This window comes from Botrytis fragariae (genome assembly GCF_013461495.1).
Source record: "Botrytis fragariae strain BVB16 chromosome Unknown tig00000050, whole genome shotgun sequence".
In the NCBI taxonomy this organism is placed as follows: domain Eukaryota; kingdom Fungi; phylum Ascomycota; class Leotiomycetes; order Helotiales; family Sclerotiniaceae; genus Botrytis; species Botrytis fragariae.
Genome location: NW_023500992.1, coordinates 765,064 through 790,884, shown reverse-complemented (window position 1 = coordinate 790,884; position 25,821 = coordinate 765,064). Strand labels below are relative to the sequence as shown.

The window sequence follows — 25,821 nt, the reverse complement described above, 5'->3', positions numbered from 1 at the left end:
AATGACTTCCACCCAATCATCAAAAGAAGGGAGGTTCACCTCGCTTGAAGAAGCGGAGATTTCCAAGATTTCCATAGAGTCAACCGATGAAGAGCAATACGGCTCAGATCATGAGTTCATTGTTGAACGCATTCTGGCCCAAAAAACAGAAGATGGCCAAACGCTGTATCTGATCAGATGGACAGGATTCCCAGAGGAAGAATCATCGGTAAATACTCTTTCTTAATATCAAAACCTATCCAAAAGAGAGCTCTAGTACTCACATTCTGGTAGTGGGAGCCGAGGAAGAATATATTGGGTCAAAGCATTCTTGACGCTTGGAAAAGACGACGAACTCGTGAGCTCCAGGGCTTAGATGCACCATATGATGTCGGGAAACTGGAACTTCTAAAGAAGGTGGCTGAGGCTGGCAAAGCGCGACGTGCTTGTTTACGTCGCGAGAAGAGAAAGCGGCAGGGAATAGTCGTATCGCCTCACGAATCTGATGCAGATAGTGTTGACGAGACGCCAACGACAATTCCACATCCGCTAGTTAACACAGCTACACTCAGGGATGCAAGAAACTCCGAAAGACAACAGCAAGTTCAAGCTGCTAGAAAATCTAAAGTAAGCCCAAACATTCGTTTGAATCAAGAACCCATCTGCATGTTGTGTGGTATTGGTACCACCCTCACATATCAAGTCTCTTCCCGCAGTGTTCCACGTCCATGACTGGTTGGCAGATACAGTCACCGCGTTTCCAGAGAGATAGTATATCGAGAGTATGGTATTCATTGTCATTCTCCTTGAACGCCTGGTTTGAATTTGGACAACAAAGGATTCTTGGTCATCTAACTCGTTTGAGATATTAGATCTCTTTGACTAACTCTCCCTAAGATTCAGGAACGTCAACAAATCGACTCCGATTCATCGTCGGACGAACCGCTGTTCGTAACGTCGCGACAAAAGTCGACCTTGGGTGCCTCGTCTTCTACAAAAACACCAGCGCAGGAGAATGGAGCTTCCAAGGTAAACGCCAGCGATGATCCACTGATAGCAACCCCCGAAAGTTCTTCATCGTCTAAAAACAGCTCAGGGCCGAAGGGATCTTCGCTATCTAGAGGAGTCTCAAAGATTCGAGGAGGGGGAGGCGCCACAAGAGGAGGTTCTTCTTTACAGTCACAGAATGTTTTTCTTGGTGGAAAAGCGCCCAGAAAACAAAAAGCGAGCTTAATTGAAGCAGCGGCAGATCCGTCAAAAGACCAGCGTCATTTCAAGAACAGGCATATCCTCAGAAAAGTGGAACTGGCCGGGAGAACTATAGCAGACAAATCACCAGATATTGCTGCTATTCCTGGTGGCTTGATAAATCCTTCGAAAGTTTTATCCTCATCTGTACAACGACCAGATACTCTTTATAGAACCCCTTCTGCTCCTCAGAACGAAGTGCCCATGGAACTAGTTGAGTCGCCTCTCGAGAAGCAACAAGTCTCCCAGCGATTGCCTGCACTGCACCCATCTGAAATGTCATGGGAAGAGGTACAGCATATTCCGTACGAGAAGCGAACAATCTGTTTCTTCTTTACTCAACCCAGTGGATGCACTGATAGTAGCTGCAAGTATCTTCACAAAGATGATCCCCTCCTGCCTATTGCCCCGCCCCCAGATGGATGGTTTGGGTCGCAGCAAATTTGCTTCTTCTACAATCTGAATGGAGACTGTAGATGGGGTGATACATGTAGCTCTCTGCACGAATCAAATCCAAATATTCCAGTCAGAAAGCCGCCTCCCGGATGGGTAGCGCCAGATCCATCTATCAAAACCATGCCAACCAAAGCACAGCTTCCAAACAGTATCGACGGTCCGCAGTCGGTCTGCTATTACTGGTTCCATGATAATAGTTGCACAAAAGGAGTTGACTGCAAAATGGCACATTCGACCGATAACGATCTCCGAGTAGCACCAAGACCTGGTTCCGTTCCTTGTAGGTACTGGATTCAGGGTCATTGTCGCAATGGTGCAGATTGTTCTTTCACGCACGAACCTACTCAGGATAATCGCTCTGTATCCTACATGAGCCAACTTCACCCTAAAGTCATCGATTCCGAAAGTACAAGGGAGAAAAGCGTACAGTCTTCACTACATCAGTCAAAACCTATGCCTATATTCGGTGACGACGATACCATGGATTTCGAGATGAATATAATGCCTGACCTTCCACCGCTAGAGTCAAATATCGCAGAGCCTGAACAATGTTTCGATGATCATTCAGCAGCTGAAACAGTAAAAATCACAGGTACCAAAATTAAGATAGTGACGTTTGGTCCACAGACGCAACCTATCAAGCTCGACTTCACAAGCCTTCCACTGAATACTTCAGACTGGGCAAGAGCGTTTGCGAGTGCAGAGATTCTGGATTTCAACCAAATATGTACCATACATGACTTCAAATCGAGATACAGTCATATTCAACATTCTAATTATTGGCAAGCGAGTATCAACACCGATCCTGCTGACCAAGCTGTACGCGACACGGTTACAAATATGGCTAAGCATCTCTGTCTTCAGATGTCTGGTTTGGCGTGTATTTCGAGCAATTACATTATTCTACTCTATCCAACTGTGGCTGAAGAATGGAAGTATTTAGATGCAACACCTGATCTACCAACTGACGCTACACTGAAATACTTGGTATTCGGTTCTCAAAGTCCTATTTCAAGTTCTATGGAATCTGCCACAATCGACAAAATTTCATTGACGGCTCTTTCTCACAGTGACATGATGATGAAAAGCTTCCATCATCTTGATTACGAAAAATTGACCATAGACTTGAAGCTTAAGGACCAGAAACTCAAGAAACCTATCACCTTCAACTTTTGTTTGATATTTCCTGCATCTAAACAGCGTCTTGCGGAATTGATAGCATCTTGGCTCAAGAGCTGTTCCAAAGACGACGGCAAGATATACAGCTACCAGAAGCCAGGATGCTGGAACCATTTCAAAAAGCATGTCAACGCTGGAGCTGTGCTGATACACTCGTCTGCGCTCAGTCTTATCTCTGATACAGATCTCATTCATGGCATGACGCTAGACGGGATGAACTACACATTTTGGTGTATCCAAGATAGCACATCTAAAGTGCCATTCTCCCAAATGCAAAAACAATCCGAACTGGGTCAAGTCATAACAAAACGCCTCCTACCTTTAGGGTATACCATACTCCTCACACCAAGCTTCTTGGTTGCAGAACCAGTCATGACACTTAGCTTTTTGCAATGGTACCAAAAGAAACTGAAAAGCTCGATAAGTGGCTCAATCAGAGTATTGTGCTGCCACGAACTCCCGAGCTTTCTTATGGAACTTGCAATTTCGAAGGCTGAGGAGCAACAAGAATTGATGAAACGCCTTGCTGGTGACCCGTCGATGCTTTCTAAATTAAGCGAAAGGGGATTAAGTCACGAACAGTGTACAGCGAGACTCGATCTATATTGGCTTCTTTGTGATATTCTACGCAGGGATCTTCCTGCCAATCTATCTCCATTCGATCGTGATCCATCCGAAGAGAATTCGCGGAGTCCATTTCTCTTTGCGCCTCCACTCATCGATCAAAATGACGAAAAAAAGTTGGTCGCTTGGTTTGCGGGGTGGGCTTACGCAAATCTCGATAACTATAGACGATTCTACGTCATTGGTTCTGGAAAATCAAATAGAAGCTTTGGTGTTCCAGTGAGAATGATTCCAGAGAGCGAAAGTCTCCCACCGAATTCCAAGGCTTTCCGGGAAGGAGGCGCGTTAGCGTGGGCCAGGCGAGGAAGGAACCCGATTCCTATTGCCTGCAGCACCGCACCATTGGGCGCCAATGAAAACCCGTTAGAAAAAGCGGGAGTGAAGTTGAAGGAATTCAAATACGAATTTACGGATGAATGGTATCCCGAGTGGAGGAGAAAACCGGGTGAAGGACGGAGTTCAAATCATATCATCGAGTATCGATGGAATCGTGTTTTTGAGTCGCTCAAAATCCCTTTCGAGCCGGTAAAAGTTAACTATTGATTCATGAAAGGGAGTTTGGAAGATACTCGTGGAGTTTGAGCGTTCATACATTTTGAGTTTTCTTGCTATTATGATACCATATGCTTTACACAACAAAGCTACACAAACAATAATAAGTTGGCGTTGACTGTTCGAATGATTTAGAGCCTGCAAGATAATCATCGTGCCAAAGTTTTTGTCGAACCTTTTTAGATGCCGCAAGGGTCATGTGTTCCCTATACTGGTACATATTATTAGATTATATGGCAAAATGCAGTCCCATGTGTTGTATTAGTATCATAAAATGATTTTGGAGCTTTTTATTAATGAAAAAAGAGGGGTCTGAAGAAAGGAAGGACCGATCTACTTCCTCTAATGTATGCCAGACTATAATGGCATTGTGGGCCAGCTCGCCTTGTTTTAGAGCCCTCGTGCCTGGGAGTAGGAGGGGAAACCCCCTGTGATCTCCCCTTCCCCCTGAAGGTTCCATGTTATCGTTGTTCCAGTTCATATCTTGAAATGACTCTCATACTCTCATCGATTACCATATAACCATTTGACTTAGCTTCGTATAGAAAACATTACTTCTACGCCGTACACAATTAGACAGCACTTTCTATTGTTGGGAACATGGGCAGCGAAACAATTGGCAAGAGGAAAGGAGACTTGCGCGCGGTGAAGGAAAGAGAATGCTCAGACTTTCTTCTGTTTGCGCTGGCGGTACTGCTTCATGTCAGTCGCTTGGGTGCATTCTTACGAGGCCAAGGTTAGTCTCTTCCATTCGCTCTATTGCCGCGCTATTTAGATCGTCAAAAAGTAAATATTCATATCCCCCCCCCCTTCCCCAGCAACCTGATGAACTTAGATCGATAGTGATACGAGTACAGGAGGAGGATGAGAAGCAAAGAAACACGGGATGCACCTCCCCTAGCCCTCATTTACACATCTTCATTACACACAGCCCTCCACTAAAAATTGCATGGATGGATATTGAGCCGAGTTATCGATGACAACTACTCTCAGGCCCCTTTCGTTTGTGGAAGTACATTTGGATTGGCCGCGAGATAGAGTGAGTCCAGGAGCGATGAAGAATTATTTTTGCTTCTGAAAGCCTGCTGAGATACTCCAGCGGGAGTTTGTTACGAAAACATGCTTGCAGAAGTTAGCGGATGTGTTTTCGGTTGAAGTTCTGCAGGCGATGGTATGCTGTGTGTCAATTGCAATTTTGCCTTCTTGTTTACACAGCTGCAAAGATACTGAAACCGACCAACGAGTAAGATGAGCCATATGTATTGGTATCGCGAGACTGTGGTTGTGATTGTGGCAGAAGATAGAGAAGAGCCTGTGCCATGGCTGTGCTAAGGGAAGAGAAACATTGTGTCACTGAGGCAAGACCTTCGCAATCGTACAGTGAGATGAGCCACCTAGAGGATAGTTAATGGAGTTGAGATTTCATATTGCAGGATTGTATGTGATACGGAAAGGGCTAGAGGGCGAATGCAGTCAGGACAGAGATATCATCAGGCCATAGCAGGCTCACAGTCATTAAATGTGCGGCTTGAAGATGAAAAGGTGATGTAAATTTATATTTCTTGAAGGAATGAATCTAGAAGAGGTCATTCACAACTTTGTAAAGTGTAACAATATACTTTACGTTGAATTATTCATAATTTTAGCTTTTTCTGGTTATGATCATGTATTCTTTTTGTAGGTTTTGGTACGTGGACGAGCTAAAAGATTCTTCAAAAGATTCAAAAGATTGAAAGTGCGCTCATATCAGTCAAGGCCCCCTTTCAAAAAACGTACAATGTAGTGAGGATATCTCTCAATGGAATGCGCTTTAATAATTTCTATTTTCTCTGACAACAGAAGGAGGCTATTGATTCTTTTCCTTCCAAACCCAAAACGCCAGTATATGCAACAAGTATCATTTCCGAGAAAGAACTCATACACCCATCACGAACCCTGTAAAATTACTACACTACTTGGATTTGCTTCCCTTCTTCTTCTTCTCCTTACTCTCCTTCTTCGTGGTATCTGTCTTCAAAGTCTCCTCTTTCTTGGCCTCTTCTTTCTTGGCCTTCTCCTTAACTTCCTTCTTGGGCGTATCAGCCTTGGCTGTCTCGTCTTCCTTGATCTTCTCTACTTTGGTATCTGCCTTTGTCTTGTCTGCTTTGGGATCGATACCCTTTCGTTTCAAGGTGTTCTTTCTCGCCTTCACAATATACTCGTCATCTTCACCATCATCCCATCCTCCAAATGCATCCTCCTCCTCAGTTTCTCTAATAGGTGTCTTGTCAATATCCAACTCATCCAATTCCTTCGCAGCATCCTTCTCGCCAGGCTTGATCTTGGGAGATGGACCTGTCTTCTTGAATTTAGAGACGAAGAAACCATCGACGTTATAAGCGTGGGGGTAATATCTTCTTGTCATCTTCATGTTCTTGTCAAAGCTTTTGCCCATGTATGACGTGAAACCCTCCTTACCAAAAGTTAGGCCAGTCTCCACAAGCTTAACGTTTGGTCTCTTGTTGAGCACATATTGAACGACTTGCTCGTTCTCCTCAACGGTAACACTACATGTCGAATAAACGATGTAACCTCCGGTCTTGCTTGCGTGGTCAACTGAGTCGATAGCAGAGAGAAGGAGCTGCTTTTGCAAATGAGGAAGCATGAGGAAATCTCGTTCTGTTTTGTTCGTCTTCACACTAGCATCCTTGGCGATAACTCCAGTACCGGAACATGGTGCATCAAGTAAGACACGATCGAAACCTCCGATAACTCTGGGGAACTCCCTGGCGTCGTAATTACACACGATCACATTTTTGGCTCCTAGACGATGGATGTTACCGATCAAACCTTTAGCACGAGATTTGTTGCTATCGTTGGCGAAGATGCAACCTGTGTTCTTCATCAACGCGGCAATGTGTGTTGTTTTTCCACCAGGAGCAGAGGCCATATCGAGGACACGTTCGTTTTCTTGTGGTGCAAGAGCCATCACGGGAAGGAAAGAAGAAGCAGCTTGTAGAATATAATGTCCGGCAAGGTACTCTGGAGTGGCACCCAAGGGTACAGCACTCTCGAAAATTTGCAGACCAACTTTGGACCATTTTCCCACTGGCTCTAAGACTACTCCACGGTTAATCAATGCCTGTGCAAGGTCTCTTCGATGTGTTCGTAAGGTGTTTGTTCGGATGACGACAGGTCTTGGGGTTTCGTTGGCCTCGAAGAATGCAAAAGCCTCCTTGGGCGGGAACAAGTTGAAGAGCTTTTCTGCTAAGAATTCCGAGTAACCATAATATGCGCAAATATCCTTGATCAACTGAGCTGTGTATTCGGCTCTGGATCTACCCTCCTCGGAAAGATTCGAGAAGTCATCCAAGACTCGGATAGTATCGTTGATTCGAGATCGTAGAAGCTGTAGATCGGGTGCCAATAAAGCATTAGTCTTGGGCGCCTCTCCGTCTTCGTCGTCGCTGTCAAATATATGAGGTCTATCTCCTGCAATGTTTGTTTGCATAGCAGCTTCCTCCAATTCAGCCTGTGCCTCTGCGGCCTCCTCAGCTTTTTGCTCATCCAATTTCCTTGAAAGTCCAGCGATATTGGCAGCAGTGAGTTTTTCCTCGGCATCAGACTCGTCCTCATCCTCGGAGAACATTGCTTTTGGGTGATCATCATCCGAATCATAGACATCACTTCCACTGTCCGAGCCGAGGAAATCATCTGGAAGACCGGGACCATCATCATCTGAAACATCCAATTCGTCAAATTCGTCATTCATGAGATCCGCCGCATCAGAGTCGACATCCTCCATCTCCTCATCTGACATGGGCAATGGTGCAGCCTTCTTCGACTTTTTCGCAGAAGGTTTCTGAACCGGTAACGAGTTTGTGAATTTTCCCTTTGTTGCGTTCTGTGCCGCCGAGTTCTTCTTGCCATTGGCAGCTCCATTGGACTTTTTCTCCGAAGTTCGACGTTTCTTATTAGGATCGGGAGCATATTGCATCGATTCTGCTCTAGATTCTGCTACTGACATTCCAGCTTTTCTTTTTAAGTTGGTGAAATGTGCTTCATCGAGCGGTTCGGGCATGCCCTGCTTCTTCATACGTCTTCCGACACCCATTTTCAATGATTTCTTTGGATGTTCGTACTAAAAATCAAAAGTTGAATGTAAAGATTCGCAAATGCAGCAAATGCGATTTGAGGGAACTTTTTTTCTAGACGAATATAATTTTCTCGCAGATAAGGTTTAGCGCACTTAACTTATCAAGCTCGGTCGCCGTTATTCCGATGCCAAGACTTTTATCTTGTGCTATGGTCAGGTCACACACATGATGGAGTGGTTATTGTGAATTTGATTGTCTGTAGCTTGTTTCGCCCGCAGTTGAACTTCCAAGAATTATAGACGTTTTTACCCAACTTCTTCAAATATTGTTCATAATGACTGAACTCACATTTGCCAAATCCTTCATTCAGACTCTCGATTCGCGGTCTCCCAAAATTACTGCCGATCATGTTGAAGATCCAAGAAATTATCCCTCAAGAGGGGCAGTATGTCTCCCTTGCACTCTTACTTTGTGTACCTCGTTTTGCGTCACTCACGTCGCCCTACCTTCTCTCCCCCTTTTACTTCGAGTTATTGCTCCCCATACTAACAAGTATGATAGGCTATTCTCCCAAAGATGAGAAAACCTCCCGCGAAACGTCAAAAGTTGACTCCTGGACAAGAACGTAGCATCTCGGTATCTTTGAAGTCATCGCGAAACCCACCTCTCGACGTAACACTTTCTGCACTGTCACCAAATACTTCCATTCTTAATTTAAAAGAGTCTTTATCCGAGAAAGAAGGGATTCCCGTGGAGAAATTAAGGGTACTTTACAACAAGAAACCGGTCGGAGATGCGAAAGTTTTGAAAGATGTTATTGGTGAAGAAGAAACCAAAGTCGAATTTAGTATCATGGTAATGGGTGGAGCTGCTTCCGTGAGAAAAGCCGAGACGCCCGGGAAGGAAGTAGAGGCACCAGTTGCACAAGGGCCTAGTGGACTGGAAACTCTTGCTGGGGAAGAGTTCTGGGGAGATTTGAAGGGCTTTTTGGTGCAGCGATTGAGGGACGAAGAACAGGGAAACAAATTGTATGAAGTATTCAAAAAAGCCTGGGAAAGTAGCGCGGTTTGAGGTACATAATTCACGAGAGAACAAAGCGAGGAGTTTGTCAATGTACAATTGAAAAGACACAGGCAAGTTTGCCAATTCAGAAACAAGTACTTCCGCAAAAGTCGCTTTTAATGTCTTCATATATCATCACGCTGAAATGATCAATCCGTCTTCAGAAGAATAAATTCACACCCATGCATATCATCGCAGGCAATAAGCACCCAATGAAACAGTGTTCCTTCCTGTCACGTTCGTTCCCAAAACCATAAGGCTTGTATCTATGCCTTGAGAGCGGCTGTACCCTTGCTGACTGTCTTCAACATTTCATTCTCCTCGAGGTCGGCTTCGTCGTTTGCTTGAAGTTCATCGCCCGAAAGTCCGGATAAGGCACGCTTGAAAGATTCCTTGGTGGAGGCGTACATCATTTTTGGCTAGAAAGTTATTAGCACTAGAAGGCGATACTAGAAGATGAGACTTACGAAGGTAGTAGCATCATCAGGGGACCACGAAATGAAAGTAAGCTTGGTTCTAGTAACATATTAGCCCCCAATCCATAAAGCCAAATGGAAATAAAATCACCTTTGTCCCTCTCCGTTGGCCAAATCGTAGTTGAAGTCGTAGACAGCGTATCTGGGACCTTTACCCTGGGTTTTCTGTAATGTTTATCAGCGCTTGGTCCCCAATAATAAGCTTTTAAACATACGTTCTTGTTGAGTGCCTTTGCATTTACAAGGACCTCACGGAATGGTTCCCAGTCTGCCGACTCGCTGGAAGTGTCGACAACAACCTTTGTGCCTTCATCGTTGATCTTGTAAACGATCCACTTAATCTTCTTTTGAAGCTTCATCTCGTTAAACTTCTCGATGCATTCATCTTCGACGGTGATACTGTAGACTTGTCAACTAATGCTCTGCGGCCCTGCTCAAATTTTTGGTAGGAACAGATTCGCATCAAGCTCGGTTGTCACCGCAAGTCACTGATGGTAGTCGGTTGAGTAGTGGGGTGAACTGACCCTGAGTTAGACTATTCAGGCGAAATCATTAGCAAACGGTTGTATGTCAGTTGGTAGAATAGAAGCTGCATACCATGATGTCAAGAAAGTCTATGCGACGATTTGTGTTGGTAGAAACTGTCAAATCGACCGAAAGTCAGCAAATGCCTAATACTTAACAACTAGACAGATAAACAAATCGAATGACTTTGAGTCAAGACCAAGCTGTCGAATCAAGAACGTACGTTAAAGATTGTTCAGAGACCTGCGTTCCAAAGTCCACTGTATGTTGTGGTAATTGCGAGGTAGTAGGAGGAGCGAGAGAAAAGCTTGGGAGATGTTTATCTTTGGGAGAGTTTTGGATTTTGCGAACGGGGATGAAGGTCAAGAACTTGGTGGGGTTACTTGCCGGTGTGCGATCACCTGAGTGGGACGCTAAAAATACCTTGTCGTGCTTTCACACTCAATCTGGATGGGTGAAAGCTGGCAACTTGAGAGAATTTTACCCCTTTCAAGATATAAAAAATGAATATGGCCTCTGCTGGGTAATGCAGACAGGAACCAAGTCAAAAATGCGAATGGTATATTTCTGGTTATGATAAATTGTCAACGATGAGGTAGATATCTGTGGGTGGAGAAATTTCCTCTAGAGTTGTGCAGTACACTCTTTGAACGTTTTATCGGTAATTTTTGGGGCAACAAAGATATGCATATAGGGTGCTCTTATTACTAGCTAGATATGTAGAAGTCAAAATTGAAGATCTGAAGTTGTGATTCTTGGAGGAGTAATATAATAATTTCAATGGCTGCCTGGGTAGAAGGTAGAAGTCAAAGAAATACATCTGAAGCTGTAAGCTCCTGATTGTACGTAGATAGTTGCATTTATCTCATCCATGATGAACTTACATAACCGCCTAGAGAGATGGGCAAACTGAATTCGCTTACCATGTAAATTTGTATAGGAAGTAGGCAGAAGAATAATCTATGCTATTTCCAAGAAGCTTTTGGTTGATACCTCTGTGAATGTCATCAAATGGTGTGCATCATTATGAAGGCTACCCACCTAATCGATGCCATCTTACTATCTTTCCTGCTTTGATCACAAGGCAGATATATTCCAAGAAAATTGACACGCAAACGAACACATCACCCGTCTTGTATAATCAAGTCAGCCACACTGTGTGGTCATTGAAATGGATTTGAAATTTTTCATATTTTATTTTAGTTTCATTAATTTACATGGTCATAATCTCTTAAACACATCATATCGCTCCGTGATGCCATGCAGGACGAGGAACGAAAAAGGGTGAGTGGGGTGTTATACAATGTTTTGTCCGGTACCAAATTGTCTGGTAATCAAATCGCACAGACAGATGAGGCTCAGACGGGTATTTTATTTTATTTTGACCAATAACTTTTTACATCATTCCTATCATATTGTTAGCGTAATGTTCATCACAACGAGTAAAATAATGTACTAACCTCCCATACCGCCCATTCCTCCCATGCCACCCATACCGCCAGCTGGTGGTCCCTTCTCTTCTGGTGCCTCGACAATAGCAACTTCAGTGGTACCTAATAATGAAGCAACACCGCTGGCATCAACCAAACCAGTGCGGACAACCTTGAATGGATCGACAATACCGGCAGCAATCATGTCAACGTACTCTCCAGTTGCGCTGTTGAATCCCTTGTTAAAGTCGGATCCAAATTCATCCATGAGCTTACCAACGACAACTGATCCTTCAGTACCAGCGTTTTCAACGATGGTGCGCGCTGGCTTGGTGATAGCGCTCTTAATAATGTTGATACCAAGTTGTTGATCGAAGTTGGCAGGTTTAAGACCTCCAAGAGCTTGACCAGCAGCCTTGAGGAGAGCAGTTCCACCACCTGGAAGGATACCTTCCTCAACAGCAGCACGAGTAGCGTTGAGAGCATCAACGAATCGATCCTTCTTCTCACCAACCTCAACCTCGGATGCGCCACCGACCTTGATGACAGCTACACCACCGGAAAGCTTAGCGAGACGCTCCTGGAGCTTCTCCTTCTCGTAATCAGAGGTGGTAGGGTCGTTCATGACACCTCGGATTTGCTCACATCGCTGAGCGATGGCATCCTTGCTACCCTCACCGTTCAAGATGATGGTATCCTCCTTGGTAATGGTGATAGATCCAGTAGTACCGAGCATGTCTGCAGTGGCCTTCTCGAGCTTGAGATCAAGCTCGTCAGTGAAAACGGTAGCATTGGTCAAGATACCGAGATCGCCGAGGATGGACTTTCGGTTGTCACCGAAACCGGGGGCCTTGACAGCGGCAACTTGGAGTTGACCACGGAGCTTGTTAAGAATGCATACAGCGAGAGCTTCTCCATCGATATCTTCAGCAATGATGACCAAAGGACGGCGAAGTTGAGTGGATGCCTCAAGTGCTGGGATGATGTCTTGGACGTTTGAGATCTTCTTCTCAGAAAGGAGAATCAATGGCTTCTCGAATTCCACTTTTTGCGACTTGGTATCGGTGATGAAGTATGGGGAGACATAACCGCGGTCAAATCTCATTCCCTCGGTAATATCGAGTTCATCCTCCATGGTCTTTCCCTCCTTGACTGTGATGACACCTTCCTTTCCAACCTTCTCCATAGCATTGGCAATCAACTTTCCGATATGGGTATCACCGTTTGCACTGATGGTCGCAACTTGTGCGATTTCCTCGCTGGTTGTGATATCACGCTTGTTCTTTTGCAAAAACTCAACGACGGCCTCTACGGCGGCTTGGGTACCTCTGCGCAAGTCCATTGGGTTGCATCCTGCGGCGACGTTCTTTACGGTCTCGGAGAAAATAGATTTAGCAAGGACAGTAGCGGTTGTGGTTCCATCACCAGCGGTCTCGTTGGTTTTCGAGGCAACATCTTGGATGAGTCTAGCACCGAGATTCTCGAATTTATCCTTGAGGGAAATAGCTCTGGCAACAGTTACACCATCTATTCACCAACAATTAGAATTTTACAACCAGGTAGCCGAGGGGTTTCACAAACCTTTAGTGATCTTTGGGGAGCCATATGCTGACTCAATAAGAACATTTCGGCCTTTTGGACCGAGGGTTGTGGCAACAGCTTTTGCCAAAGTCTCAACACCAGCAAGAAGAGCTGCTCTACCCTCAACACCGAATTTGAGCTCCTAAATTAAAAACATGATTAGTTTACAATCACCAGATATCTAGTCGTATCTTATAGCGACATGAACTGAAGTTAACCCAACATACCTTGTGAGCGAATCTCAATTGTTGTAAAGGACGAAGCTTTGAAGCTGTCGATCCGTTAAGGATCGAAGCTCTTGCTCTAGAACTCAAAGCACGTTGCATCTTGAATCAATTGAATGAAAGACGCTTATGGAATATAACAAATTAAAAATTGGATATTTAAAAGCTCTCAAAGTTTACAGAGAAGAGGCCTTTTTGTTGTTCAAAGTAAATAGAAAGAATGGAGACTTTGAGATCTTGGAGATAATTTTTCTGGGCCCATGTTCGGCAGAACCTTTCTCCATCGAATCTGCGAGAAACATTTGAGCTGGGTGAACGGAAGTTCCCGAATGGAGGGGCCGAGCTGCCGGACATATTTTACTTGATGACTAATGAATTTGACTTTCATATTCAAACCTCACTTCAAACTTCACTCGCACTACACTTCACTGCACTTCACTACACTTCACTGACCGTTAACGCAGTGGCCACTTCAACCTTCATCCATATGTTGATATATCATATCATTCAAGTTATGAGGCAAGATCTACTCTGAAGAAGGATTAGTACCAACGTGTAGGCATGTATAGATATAGTATATAGTGCCTGTTACTTCTCAGATTTCATGCAAAGAAGGACAGTGAAACCTATGGGTGTGCATAGGTATGTAAAATGTATACCCTTAGTATTCATGATGCTTTGATTTGTGCCGATACTGATGTCAAGATCTCTGAGTTCCTTGGACGCACATGAATGTCCCTAAACCCCTCTTCAGTTATATACCTCCTTGTGTCTTCAAAAGGAACTGTTGCGACTTTGATGACCATATATCGAACCTGAGTCTTTTGTTTGAATTTTGACTCTGAACTCAGGAAGAAGTATTGAAAAGAAGTAGCGATTCAGTGTACGAAAAAAGTAGCGAGTGTTACCTGTCCCGACGTACCGTTCTGGCTTGAGAGTTCAGCAGTCACTTGAATCATGATATACACAAGTGAGCCTCATATTCAATTATTATGAGTAACGCACTCCTTGAGAAATTCATTGAAGTCGATCAAAGCTTTTGCTGCTCGTACTCATGGGTGTTATTAGTATATATCATGAGTGCGTAAGGAGAAACTTACACAAATCTTGATCTTCATCATAGTATAATGATTGGTCTTAATAGTAGTTCATAGCCGAATATAGTCTCATCACTCTTAATTTGATATCAGGAGTTACGGGCAATGGAAAAAAGTAATGGTATTGCATGATCGCGACCCATACAGTGATACGGAGCTGATACTTTCCAAATTCTACTCTTCAATGTGAGGTGAATCAATTTTAGAACGGTAAAAGTAAAAAGGTCTCTTCATTAAGCAAAGAAAGATGGATTCACACCACATTTGTACATCAATTTGCTAGGTTATCATCCCAAGCGAGGGGGTAGAAACGGGCCAACCCCGCAGTGGCTGCCTTTGTCAACACCAGCCCTCCAATCAGCGTAGCCAAGGATTGATTCTATCGTATGTTATTAATATTATCCATATATATGAAGAAGTACTTCTCACTTTTTCTAGAGAAGTATATCATATCAAGTGACTGTGTAAGTCTCAACCACTCACACGGAAGCCTGCTTCTCAATCATTCATATGGAGCTTTGCTAGCATTCTATTTCGTAAATCAGGACTACCTACTATCTAACACGCATCAATGAACAGTCATGATAAATGGTACCGCCTCAAGCCTATAAAGATATCGATACATACAAAAGGAAGTGAGGTTGAGATGTCACAGAAGTGCTAGATTCCTCTAAAAGATGGTGAGCAGGAGGAATTCTCAGGTATTCATCGTCTGATAGGTAGCATGTCTTTGTAGGCTGAGTTTATAGGTGAATACAATTCATAGTCAGCTTTGATCATCATGACCTGCCTCAATCTCTAGCTAAATAACACAAAGACTTGAGGTTCGTTTATCATTTGGATGTCACATAGCCTTACTGTTTACCACCAGATAAGTCTTCTATCTTCTATATCTGAAATCACAGCTAATTACTTGGCATTCTCATTAAAATTGCTATGATTCTTAGTACCCCAAAGCAGGGCAGCTACAAGAAAGCAAAAGAACAATTTGTCATTCGAAATGCCCACTGTCCAACATTGACCCATATGGACACTCACAGTCCAAGTAATTCGAGAAGGTGAAGGAGAAGTCAGAGTAGCACGGACCTCGCCTATTCATTCAATAACCTTATCTAGGCATGTGATTCACCTCCACAATTCTACCTAATGGCTTGCCAGCTTTTCTTTTCTTTGTGAATTGCTGCCTGCAACTCAATCAACTCTTTTGACTCTCCGCCAGGAACAAAAATGAATAGACAACCTTTCAAGCAAAAATTGTGTCCTGGCATTGAAAAACCAACAAGCACACTACTAGGTATGTATTCCTTCGAAATGGTAAGTAGCCATCTAATACTGCATCTTTCCTGACATTCCACGCTGAAGTATACTGATTTATCACAGAAAAACAGGTTTTCAGCCTCGAAATTCCCACAGACCTTGGTTTCCTTCAACTTTCCTCGAATCCGAACTACCTCACAGCGACGAGTGCTAGTAACTTGGTTGGGCAAAGAGAGAATAACCACCCACACCTTGATTGAGAATACCACCGCGTTCGGAAACCTCATTGCATGGCCTGACTTTTCCAATCTCACTCACTGTTCAACTCAAGTGGAGACTGCTCACTCGAGCCATCTGAGCACAAGTCTCGTACGAGTGTTGGGATTCATTCTTCTATTACCGATCACGGAGAGTCAATCTTTGCGTTCTGCAAGAACTTCAAGACGGAACGTTGCATGAGCGTTGTCATAGTTCTAGGATAAGAAAATGGAATCTTGACGACCTACAGGGATTCTAAGACGGAAGGTTGTACGAGCGTTCAGTCATGGTCGCGGGAGACGAATCCATACCATCACTTGATAGTCCTCATTCACAGCCCATCTATAATTCGGGAAAGGATAACGCATCTGCATAAGCTCTCCATACAGCTGTTGAGCAGAACCTACTTTCTATTCCCTGAAAGAATGAAACTGCGTGTAGCGGCATACTACGGACGATTTCTTGAAGCAACTTAGCTTAGCTCCCTATAAGAACATCAAAGAGGAAGGTTGTACGAGCTTCCGAGTCGCAGCTTGGTGAAGCGAACCTCCACAATTACTTGAAAGTTTTTACCTCCCAGCTCATCTATTTTGCAAACCCTCCTCCCTCGGCAGTCAAATTAAAAATGACAACATGCAGCAGCATCCACCGGAACTTTATCGACGACCTCCTGAGGTAACTTCGCCGAGCAAAATTGACGTATTGACTTTGCAGAACAGTGCCTTTCCTCCCCTTGGCATTTTTCTACAGAGCGTAGTTGATCTCCTCCAAGTGGAAGGCATGCTGAGTCGCAGGGTGTTGCATTACATACAAGGCCGGACCACGCTATGAGGGCACACTACTGCCTGATTCGATTCAATTATGTTAGCATAAGAACTCACACGCATTTTCACAAGGGAAAAGGAATTTCATAGGAGATTGTTATCTAAAGCATCTATCTATGATACAAGGTCTTGTGTCCTCCGCTTTTTTCACTGCTGAACGAATGCCGATGAGTATTTCCATTCGATACGACCAGCAAACAACTTACGAAAACTCCTGTTCACCAAGAGAAGTTCCGGAAACAAGAGAAAAATCGCAGTCGAATGAGGAAGCAAACAGGAAAGATCGCTCGTGCGGATACGGCAGTTTCGACAAGTAAAGCAAATTAACGACCAAATGTTTTTGTCCATGAAACCGTTTACGCCCTCCGCCAAGCCCAAAGACTTCAAATATGATAACTAGGGTTTACACAGAACGATGATGAAATATTATGAAAGATTTTTGATAGCCAGGGTTTCATGACAACTTAGGAGCATCCAAACGCCAACAGAAAGCGATAGAAGCTAAATCTGTGGTGAAAGAAGTATGATCCAACTGGTCCAAAATCAATCGTTAATACAAAGAACGAAAATGTAAAGAGAAATAATTGCAAGATCGAAATTGCTTTGAAAGTTACTGCACCCGTTTGGCGGATAAGAATTGGCATGGTTGTATCGTCAATATCTGTTGTGCCAAGGTTGTTCATCTTTGAAGGCAAAAAACGGACTCAAAGGTTGCTGTCATCAGGGATGAAAGGTTGGTTAGAATTGTAATCTTGAACAAACCCATCGTTGAAAGATTCGAAACCCTGTCCAGGAAGTTCGCTGGGATCGATAAACTCGTAAGCAGATCCGTCATAGGTGGGACCCGCAGAGTCAGTAAAGTTGCCGTACCCGCTACTGTCCGAGCTGACTCCGATGCTAGGTGGCAAGGAACTCATGCTGTTATGACCACCATTTAGATCCTGCATCATCTCACCTGGGCCGTCGAAGTTCAAGCCATGGTTTATGACAGGTGCTGAGCCGGAGGTTTGAAAGCCGAAGAATTGCTGGTTGGGGTATTGGTAGCTACCATGTGTATTTTGATACGGTCCCGTCTCAACATTCATAAAGTTATGACTGCTATAAGTTTGGCCGTAAACTTGATCATAGGATTGAGCATTTAATGCACCTTGTGGGTTGTAAGTACCGGAACCAGGGTTCATGCCTCCATTGTAGCCGTAAGGTGTGAAAACAAGCTGATTCTGAAGCTCAGAATTACCATTGTTGAGATGCAAGCCTACATGACCAAAAACATCATCAACGTCGCGAGCATGAGCATCTGCGATCGTCTCTGCGTCATCATCACCATCGCCATATCTGCCAATGTACTCGGTCTCATCGACTGCAACCTCCTCCTCAGCTGAGTTCACGGAAGCGCCTGCAGCGAATTTCTTTAGCTTATCGGGTGAAATCTTGAGCTTGAGTGGCAAACTGGCTAAAGGTGTCATTGCATGATTTCCGGCAACCTTCTTGCAGGGTGTCTCTTCAAGGAAGTCATCATTGTCAGAATATCCAAATGATTCACCCTCGGAATCGCTGGTCTCATCCAAATCATATTTACGCTCGGTCTTGACCTTGACCTTACGCTTGCGATGACCCTTGATCTTAAGACGGTTTCCGGGGTCGTAATCCTCATCTGATGGCATTTCTGTAGGGTCGATAGATTCGGATCGCTCCCTCTTGACCATGAAAGACTTCTCCTTTTGTTCAGTCTTTGCCTTCGGTGCTCGCTTTTCAGCACCTTGTCGACTAGAGAGAGTCTTGGTAGGGGTTTCCTCGACGATGGCTACCTTGTTGTTTTGCCATCGAGCCCTATCACGACGATAAGTTCCTGAGCCTCTGGTGACACCAGGAATGACTAGACTCTCTTTCAAGTCCTCAATTTTCTCATCCCAAGTAACTGCACGAGTTGCTTTTGGGTCTTCAGAATTCATATCACGAATGTATCCACGAACATTTGGATCAACATTATTCTTCTTTGCAAAAGGAGGAGGAACAAGGTGACCTTCTGGAATAAGAATTTCACGCAGCTTATTGATATGCTGTATGGTAGCTGCACCAGAACTACCAGGGCGTATTCTGTGAGCGATGTTGTCCCACGGAATGTCCAATTCTGCTCGGCGGCATTCATACACCATGCATAGAATCAATTTCTCGGGCATTCTTACTTCTATAGTTTGATTAGTCCTTGTTCTCGAGGTTGATATGAAGAATGGAAGCTTACTGTGCCAAGGTACAAGCTTGCGTCCTTCGACTCGACCATTTGGATGTGTTGGTTTTCCAGCAGAGCCAATTACCTTACCAGCTTTGCCCCAAGTGTTTTCGGGGGACTTGACTCCATCGTTCTCGTCCTCCCAGTCATCGTCGTCTTCTTCGGAATACTCGCCGCGTAGTTCGCTTCTCAAGATCGCGCGGCTTTCTCTGATCTCTCTCTTCTCTATAAAAGGTCAGCTCAAGCACGACTTCAATGGCTTCCATCCTCGCGAAGGACGTGTATCGATAACAAAAATATCGTATTTTCCGAGCGACTTACTTGAAGATTGATTGATCTTAGAGATCTGGTTGGGTGTGCGCTTAGTACTAGCAGCTTTTCTTGGAGATAGAGATCTGACTGTCTTTCTTCCATTACCACGGACAGCTTTGGCTGATGAATCGGATGGCGTGACGGGATCATAGCTGTCATCTATCTCGATCGAGGCGAATAGATCTTTGGTATTTATTTTAGCTTGGGAATTAGAGAAAATGCTAGACTTGACAGGTGTAGCAACAGAACCACGACGGGGAGATTCTTGCTTCTCGATGTTGTTGAGGTTTTGGTCACGGCCAAGTCCCTCGGTCACATCGGTATCTCCATCAGTTGAAGGCATGTTTGCTGAGAATTGACTGTTCATGCGTTGTGTGGTTGTCTTGTAGTTGTTGTGTGAAGAAGGGAAGGGAAGCTATTTGGGGCGAAGAAATACTTGTTAGCTTTTGTTGCTTGATTGAGCACCTTGTCAGACATCTAGCAGATATGCGCTAGCTATTCCGAAAGCGGACGTGAGGAGCGTGGAGTCTTGAATTGAGAGATGAAAATGAAGTGAATTTAGAGTGGTAAAAGGTAGGTGCGAAGATTGCAAGTTGCATGAGATCGTGGAAAGATAAGAATCGGACAAATTTACCAAAGGGGAAATGGCATACGAGTCTGAATCCAGATGAAATCTTTCTCATAGTCATGGGTGTGTTTCCACTGTTCTGGGGATTTCAGTTGTGGCATCGGTCAAATACGATACCAAGTAAGAAAGCCCTTCGGGACCAGAGGTCTGATGGTAGTCGATGCAAGCACAATACATAAATGCATATTGGTGTGCAGAAAGAATTGTGTGCTTTCCATCCTATTGATCTTTTTGGGCTTCAGATGGCCGCAAAACCGCCCTAAGCCAAGTATTGCTTCGGCGACGCCATCATCAACAAGAAGAAGAGTCCTCTGTGAATCGGCAGAGCCTTGATCATATACACCTCGATTGACTGAGGGTATTCTGATTTGAATTGTGTGTTGGGAGAGTGTGACTGCTAGATCGGGAAGGTGGGGTAGGGTAGTGATGGGAAAGTCGCAGTAATACTGCCATTAAGAAGAGGAAAAGAAATTTAAGTCTTCGGAAACGTACCTGATAGAAGACTTAAGATAATTCGAAGTAGCAGAGCAGAGACAGAGGGACTCTATGTACTCAAGTGATGAGGTGAAAAAAGGAACTGATGGTGGATTGTAAAAGGGTTGGATTGGGAGTTTGGAGAGAGAAAGATAAAGAGAGAGGGAGAAGAGCCGCAAGCGAGAACTAAATTTAAAGCATCAATAACTTCAATTTGTGCCGGTATCCAATCGGGCCGGATAATCTTCTATTACCGACCAACCCAAAGGAATATTTGGGGTGACGTCAAGGCGTTGAGGAATTTAGATGACCTGGTACCATAGTAGATACTTTAGAGGTTCTTATGGCTCTCTCCTGGAGTATGCGCAAGTGCCTGGCAGATTTACACTTCAAGGAGCCATCATGGACTTCAACATCTATTCTGCTTCCAGAATCCGTGCGATTCTTTTGTCAACGGTCTTTTCAAGACACCCAATCTACATCCCGCTGATCTGAGGTTGGGACCACGAACATCTACAAAACTCAAGATTAGAATGAAGCATGCGAAAGCCTCTGTTTCTGCTAGCTACCAGCTATCTAGTAGTATAATTAGCAGAACTTGAATTTCCCCTTTGGTATAAGAAAGCGTCACTCTAACTAATAGAACTAATCCACAGGCCGTAGGGAATACTAACTCTGCAGAAGTTCTCCGCGAGGGCCCAGCAAGATCTGCGGCAACCACAGCGGGCGCAACCCAAAATACACACTTCAACAATATCGCGTTAGCACATTCCTCGACTCTAACTTCTCCATTGATTGCCATGACTCCAACTCCATTGATGCAATTCTACGAAAGAGAGAAATTGCTGAATAAGTCATTGTCTGTAAGGTCTTCCAGCTTTCTTTAGTCGAGAAGCCATTCTGCCAAGAGGCTTAGAAGACGGTATAAGAATTCTAACTATACAATATTACACTTCCGCCAATCCCACGCTGTTCGCACAAGTAGTTGGGGCGGCACAGAAATGTCATCATACATTCATCGCAACAATACCGAGTATCTAGCTTTTCCAATCACATAAAGCAAAACAACAACAGACGGTTCGGCTACTACCCAGGTAGCTATGAAGCCTGCAACAGCTGCTGCTGAAATTCTATATCTGAACAATAGTATCTACAGAGTAAACACCAAAGTTATCATGCCGGCTGGTCCCCGAAACGCTGAGAAACCTAGCATGTAGTAATAAGTAATACTCGGATACTTGATCTCTTAGCTAGCCTCTCTTGGGCAGAGGCTTACACACAGCAATTAAGCAGCCAGTATGCAGCACGGAAGCATGCTAGTAGATGTTACCTCCCTACTGTAATCACCCTCTCAATGTTTATAACCCCAGTTCTGCGAGTCCCAATTTTGACTGTCGCCCTGTGCTAACTGGTAGAAGCTAAGAATTAAGGAGTAGTCATCAAGATCTTGTAAGCTTGTTGGGTTAGATGAAACGTGTCGACGCTTGCATAGTCATACTGTATTCACCGTGGCTTTAGACGGCACACACTGAAGGTGGTAAGGTGACGAGCAAAATAAGTTCAACATCACGCTCTCCATATAGAAACTATATTTGTGCCTACCAGCTTCTATTTGGTGAGGAAACGATCCAGCCATATTGCTTACCATCATCTTTGAGCTCACCCTGAGATTTTAGAAGCCAGATTGTTCACAGTGCATGTGCAAATGGAGTAAAATCACAGTTTAGATGCTCGAAAGCTGATTCGATCATTAGGGGGTTGATTGCATGAACGACAGCTTGAAAGTCTCGATTCCCAATTGATTCCATGTTTTAAGAGCATGAATACTGATCCCACGATTTACCACCATCCGAAGAAATAGCATATCGTCCCTCAGATTCCTTAGCATGTAAGAACTGACCACAAACTTCTCTCAAAAGATGCCATAGCCGCAGACGCCAAAAGCAACGATATTCCCCTAACGAATAATGCACCACCCCAACAACCAAATGAGAACGAGCATCTTCTATTCAACCAACAAAGGACTCTCCGAACCACCTTCGATCTCATAGCTTTGTCCAATAGACCGATACTGCTGCGCACCCATACCCATTCCATTGGATCCTGCAGCATGACTTCTAGATGCCATCATATTTTGACCACCATGACCATTCATACCAGTTCCGCTTCCCATCATACCGTGACTGCCCATCATTCCACCATATCCACCCGCGCTGAAACCATATCCATTCTGCGGCTGGCCATATGCATTCATAGCACCAGAGCTCGCACCAGTAGCGCTCATGCTGCCCGAACCCACACCCTCCGCATACCCCTCTCCATCACCAAACTCAAACCCACCCCCCTCCCCACTGACACTACCCGCCGCACTGCTCCCCCCACTATAAAAACCTACCAACTCCCTATTAACATCACACAATCCAGCTCCCAATCCCATCTGAATTCCCTCTCTCAACTGCGCGCTCGGAGAATCCTCTCGATACATCTCCTCCTTAATCGCATTTCTCGCATTTATCTCGCTCTTCACTTCTTTCTTGACTTTGTTTCTGTTGGAGCCCTGGCCAGAAGAAGAGTCCTCCTCATCATCTGCATTCTCATCTTCGTTGGAAAATTTGCGTTTCTTGCTGGAGGATTTGCCGCGGGGAGCGGAGGGGTTTGAGTTGGGGGGGAAGGAGGCGCCGGGGGCGGGCTTGATGGATGCGGCGTTGGGTGCGATGCTATGGGAGCGCATCATACGTTCGTAGCGTTTTGCGCTGGGAGATGAGAGGTTAGTTGGGAGTGCACTTTGAAGCGGGAAAGAGGATGGAGAAATGGGATAGGGGTGGATTGATGAGTGGAGAGAAGGGGAAAACTTACGCGGCGCCTTTGGTGACGATCTTGCATTCTTTAGCTACTTGACCGAAGTCTACCTGTGTGGTGTTAGTAGTCGTCTTTGAAAAGTCAAAGCAAGAGGATGCTGGGAAAGTGAATAGACAGCAAATTGCGGCAGAGGAGGAAAAATACCTTTCCATTGTTACTGTATCGGATACAGCTAATAAGGAACTTGAATTGTTCTTCGTTGGAAGCTGGAGCCATGATGAGCAAGCTGTTGTTGTATAGTGTATATTTTAGATGTATGGATGTATTGTTGAGGTCTCTCAACTCGATAGATGGACTATGGAAGACAATGTGATAAGTTAGTCTTCTGCAAAAGTGAACAGAGTGTTTGGTGTCTGAGCGGGAAGGAAGACGATTCTGGCGGCAGCGGAAAGAGAGATGGATAAGGTCTTCCGATCTCGCAAGACTGACAGTTGAAGATGAGGGAAATGGTGAGAGAATGTCTTTCTTTTTAATGTCTAGACTGTGGTAGAGCGGGTTCTACTCACTGACTTGTCTGTAATGGTCAAGTTGTAGATCTAGTGCAGGTTTTCGTTGTTGAGAATAATGTGGGTGAAAGAATTGGGGATGTGGTTGTGGGGAGTTGGGTTGTCAAAGATTGATTTTGTTGTTCGATTTCGGATTCGTAAAAAAAAGGTGGATTGTGATATCATAGTCCTCACAGTGAATCCGAAAGATTCTTTCTTTCCTGAGATGAGGGGTCTTTCACTTGAAGAAAGAGTATTTGTGTGTCACGGGTGATGATTAGACAATGGATTTTGGGTCATGGGAGATTGAATTGGAGAGCAAACTCTGGAGGTACTGTAGCTATGGTCATTGACTATGCACTCGTCCTTTATCCTGGCTTTCCCTATGATATCTATCCTCCCTAATGCAACCCTGAAAATCCATTATCTCCCTCACGGTACGATCCTAGCGAAAGAGAAACAACTTGCCGCGCTTAAACCAGAACCAATTTGCAAATCAATAAAGTAAGATTTATCTTCATCTTATCCACTCTTTCGACCGACAGTAGCGAGTAGAGTGGGAAAGGGAAAAGAGTTTTATTTACTCGGAATCCTCTGTCGAAGTGATTAGTATTAGCAAGTGTAGGAGCAAGCATGAATTAAGAAAACGCAATTAATGTGTCTGATAACGATGGCCTCAAGTCAAGACAATGCAAAAGTCCACAAGAAAAGCGAGCCTAGAAGAAATGTTGAAGACAGCTCAGCCCAGTCTATAGCCCTCATCAGGAATTCTGCAGAAACGTGTAGTTATTGAGAGCCTTCCAATGTCGATAAGCATCAACACTCATATCAGCCTGGGCAGCTAGAAGTTGTTCGTCGAGACCAACTTGCTCGTCAACAGGACTCTCTTCAATGAAAGTAGGAAATGTCTCTTCGGCTTCGACGACAGACATTTTAGCAACCTCATCTGAAATCTGAAGACTTTCAGGAGATCCAGTAGAGGGGCCAACAATGGCGTTCTTTCCAAGACTTTCGGCTTTGAGGGAAGGAATATGTTCTGGTGACTTGCCATCTTCGTCGTCCAATACTGGTTCTGCTAACTCGTCACCACTATCAACTTCTTCCTCCTTGACTTCATTCTTGACTGCGGCCTTCTTTCCTCTGGGCTTAGGAGTGGCTTTGATGGGACCGTTCTTTGGGCCAACCTTCTTCTTTGGAGAAGTTTTCTTGGTGGGAGAGGGAATCTTGGGAGGGGTAGCACCATCATCGTCCTCTGGAGATGGTCTGGCTTGATCCTAGTAAGTGTCAAGAGTGTAAGTATGCGTGGATAAAAGGTGGGTTATTGAGACATTATCATACCTTCAACTTCTCAAACAGTTTTTTGAAGCTTTGGCGAGCGTTTCTAGCAAATTTGAAATTGACTCGAGCGGCGACACGGTCAAAGTTGATCTATTTATTGTTAATGTAAGTATTTAGTTGATGTTGCATGAGACATAGTGCGATGTGAGTACATGGAAGTCAAGAAGACGATATCAGATGAGTGTCACTCTATGATGCTATCTGGCATCAGAAGCCAAGAGATTCACCTGACATGAAAAAAGGCACAAACTAGTACAACACCAGAAAGACTCAAGGTTCATTCCCAGAAATGGTGCAAGACGAGAGAAAAGAGGGCAAAAAGAACTTACATTGCTAGGAATTTCCCCCATCTCAGACATAACAGCTACAAGCATCTCCGTCTCCTTTGCGGACAAAGTTAAAGTTGCCATATTTGCGAATGCTGATTCTGTCTTCGAGTCAGCTTGAGTTTACTTGAGGTTGACCACTATCACTATCCACCACCCATAGAATCTTGAGATTCCAGATAAAGGAAAACTCACTTTGTACGAGGTGAAATGATTTCTTTTCGAAGTAATGCTTCTTTGCGACGATATCCTTGGATGCGCAAGCTAATTGCAGGAATCACGAGATAGTGGTTATTGTTGCGAGGTTGTGAAATTGCGTTT

The 25,821-nt window shown here is 44.3% G+C and overlaps 9 protein-coding genes across 9 annotated transcripts; 4 read left to right on the top strand and 5 right to left on the bottom strand.

Annotated features, from left to right (window-relative positions):
• Position 1: 1 nt before the first annotated feature.
• Bfra_004265 (putative chromo domain-containing protein) lies at positions 2–4,029 on the top strand (the record flags this gene model as incomplete). The annotated part of the gene is made up of 3 exons (XM_037334670.1): positions 2–208; positions 274–606; positions 877–4,029. The coding sequence occupies 3 exons, from the start codon at positions 2–4 to the stop codon at positions 4,027–4,029; spliced, it is 3,693 nt and encodes a 1,230-aa protein (XP_037193204.1).
• Positions 4,030–5,989: 1,960 nt separating this feature from the next.
• Positions 5,990–8,131, bottom strand: Bfra_004264 (putative s-adenosylmethionine-dependent methyltransferase superfamily domain-containing protein; the record flags this gene model as incomplete). The annotated part of the gene is made up of 1 exon (XM_037334669.1): positions 5,990–8,131. One exon carries the CDS (start codon positions 8,129–8,131, stop codon positions 5,990–5,992), a length of 2,142 nt encoding a protein of 713 aa, XP_037193203.1.
• Positions 8,132–8,448: 317 nt separating this feature from the next.
• Bfra_004263 (uncharacterized protein) lies at positions 8,449–9,185 on the top strand (the record flags this gene model as incomplete). The annotated part of the gene is made up of 2 exons (XM_037334668.1): positions 8,449–8,559; positions 8,676–9,185. The coding sequence occupies 2 exons, from the start codon at positions 8,449–8,451 to the stop codon at positions 9,183–9,185; spliced, it is 621 nt and encodes a 206-aa protein (XP_037193202.1).
• A 120-nt stretch (positions 9,186–9,305) lies between these two features.
• On the bottom strand, positions 9,306–13,514 carry Bfra_004262 (putative heat shock protein 60 protein; the record flags this gene model as incomplete). The annotated part of the gene is made up of 8 exons (XM_037334667.1): positions 9,306–9,595; positions 9,644–9,692; positions 9,744–9,817; positions 9,868–10,051; positions 10,401–10,590; positions 11,638–13,134; positions 13,189–13,330; positions 13,416–13,514. 8 exons carry the CDS (start codon positions 13,512–13,514, stop codon positions 9,443–9,445), a joined length of 2,388 nt encoding a protein of 795 aa, XP_037193201.1. The 3' UTR covers positions 9,306–9,442.
• Positions 13,515–15,736: 2,222 nt separating this feature from the next.
• On the top strand, positions 15,737–16,225 carry Bfra_004261 (uncharacterized protein; the record flags this gene model as incomplete). The annotated part of the gene is made up of 2 exons (XM_037334666.1): positions 15,737–15,823; positions 15,872–16,225. 2 exons carry the CDS (start codon positions 15,737–15,739, stop codon positions 16,223–16,225), a joined length of 441 nt encoding a protein of 146 aa, XP_037193200.1.
• A 1,327-nt stretch (positions 16,226–17,552) lies between these two features.
• On the bottom strand, positions 17,553–19,757 carry Bfra_004260 (putative heat shock protein mitochondrial precursor protein; the record flags this gene model as incomplete). Its single annotated transcript, XM_037334665.1, has 3 exons — positions 17,553–19,036; positions 19,091–19,303; positions 19,400–19,757. The coding sequence occupies 3 exons, from the start codon at positions 19,755–19,757 to the stop codon at positions 17,553–17,555; spliced, it is 2,055 nt and encodes a 684-aa protein (XP_037193199.1).
• A 1,078-nt stretch (positions 19,758–20,835) lies between these two features.
• Bfra_004259 (uncharacterized protein) lies at positions 20,836–21,379 on the top strand (the record flags this gene model as incomplete). Its single annotated transcript, XM_037334664.1, has 2 exons — positions 20,836–20,928; positions 21,149–21,379. The coding sequence occupies 2 exons, from the start codon at positions 20,836–20,838 to the stop codon at positions 21,377–21,379; spliced, it is 324 nt and encodes a 107-aa protein (XP_037193198.1).
• A 1,118-nt stretch (positions 21,380–22,497) lies between these two features.
• On the bottom strand, positions 22,498–23,567 carry Bfra_004258 (uncharacterized protein; the record flags this gene model as incomplete). Its single annotated transcript, XM_037334663.1, has 3 exons — positions 22,498–23,245; positions 23,349–23,401; positions 23,496–23,567. 3 exons carry the CDS (start codon positions 23,565–23,567, stop codon positions 22,498–22,500), a joined length of 873 nt encoding a protein of 290 aa, XP_037193197.1.
• Positions 23,568–24,597: 1,030 nt separating this feature from the next.
• Positions 24,598–25,584, bottom strand: Bfra_004257 (uncharacterized protein; the record flags this gene model as incomplete). The annotated part of the gene is made up of 3 exons (XM_037334662.1): positions 24,598–25,110; positions 25,175–25,264; positions 25,504–25,584. The coding sequence occupies 3 exons, from the start codon at positions 25,582–25,584 to the stop codon at positions 24,598–24,600; spliced, it is 684 nt and encodes a 227-aa protein (XP_037193196.1).
• Between the last annotated feature and the right edge of the window lie 237 nt (positions 25,585–25,821).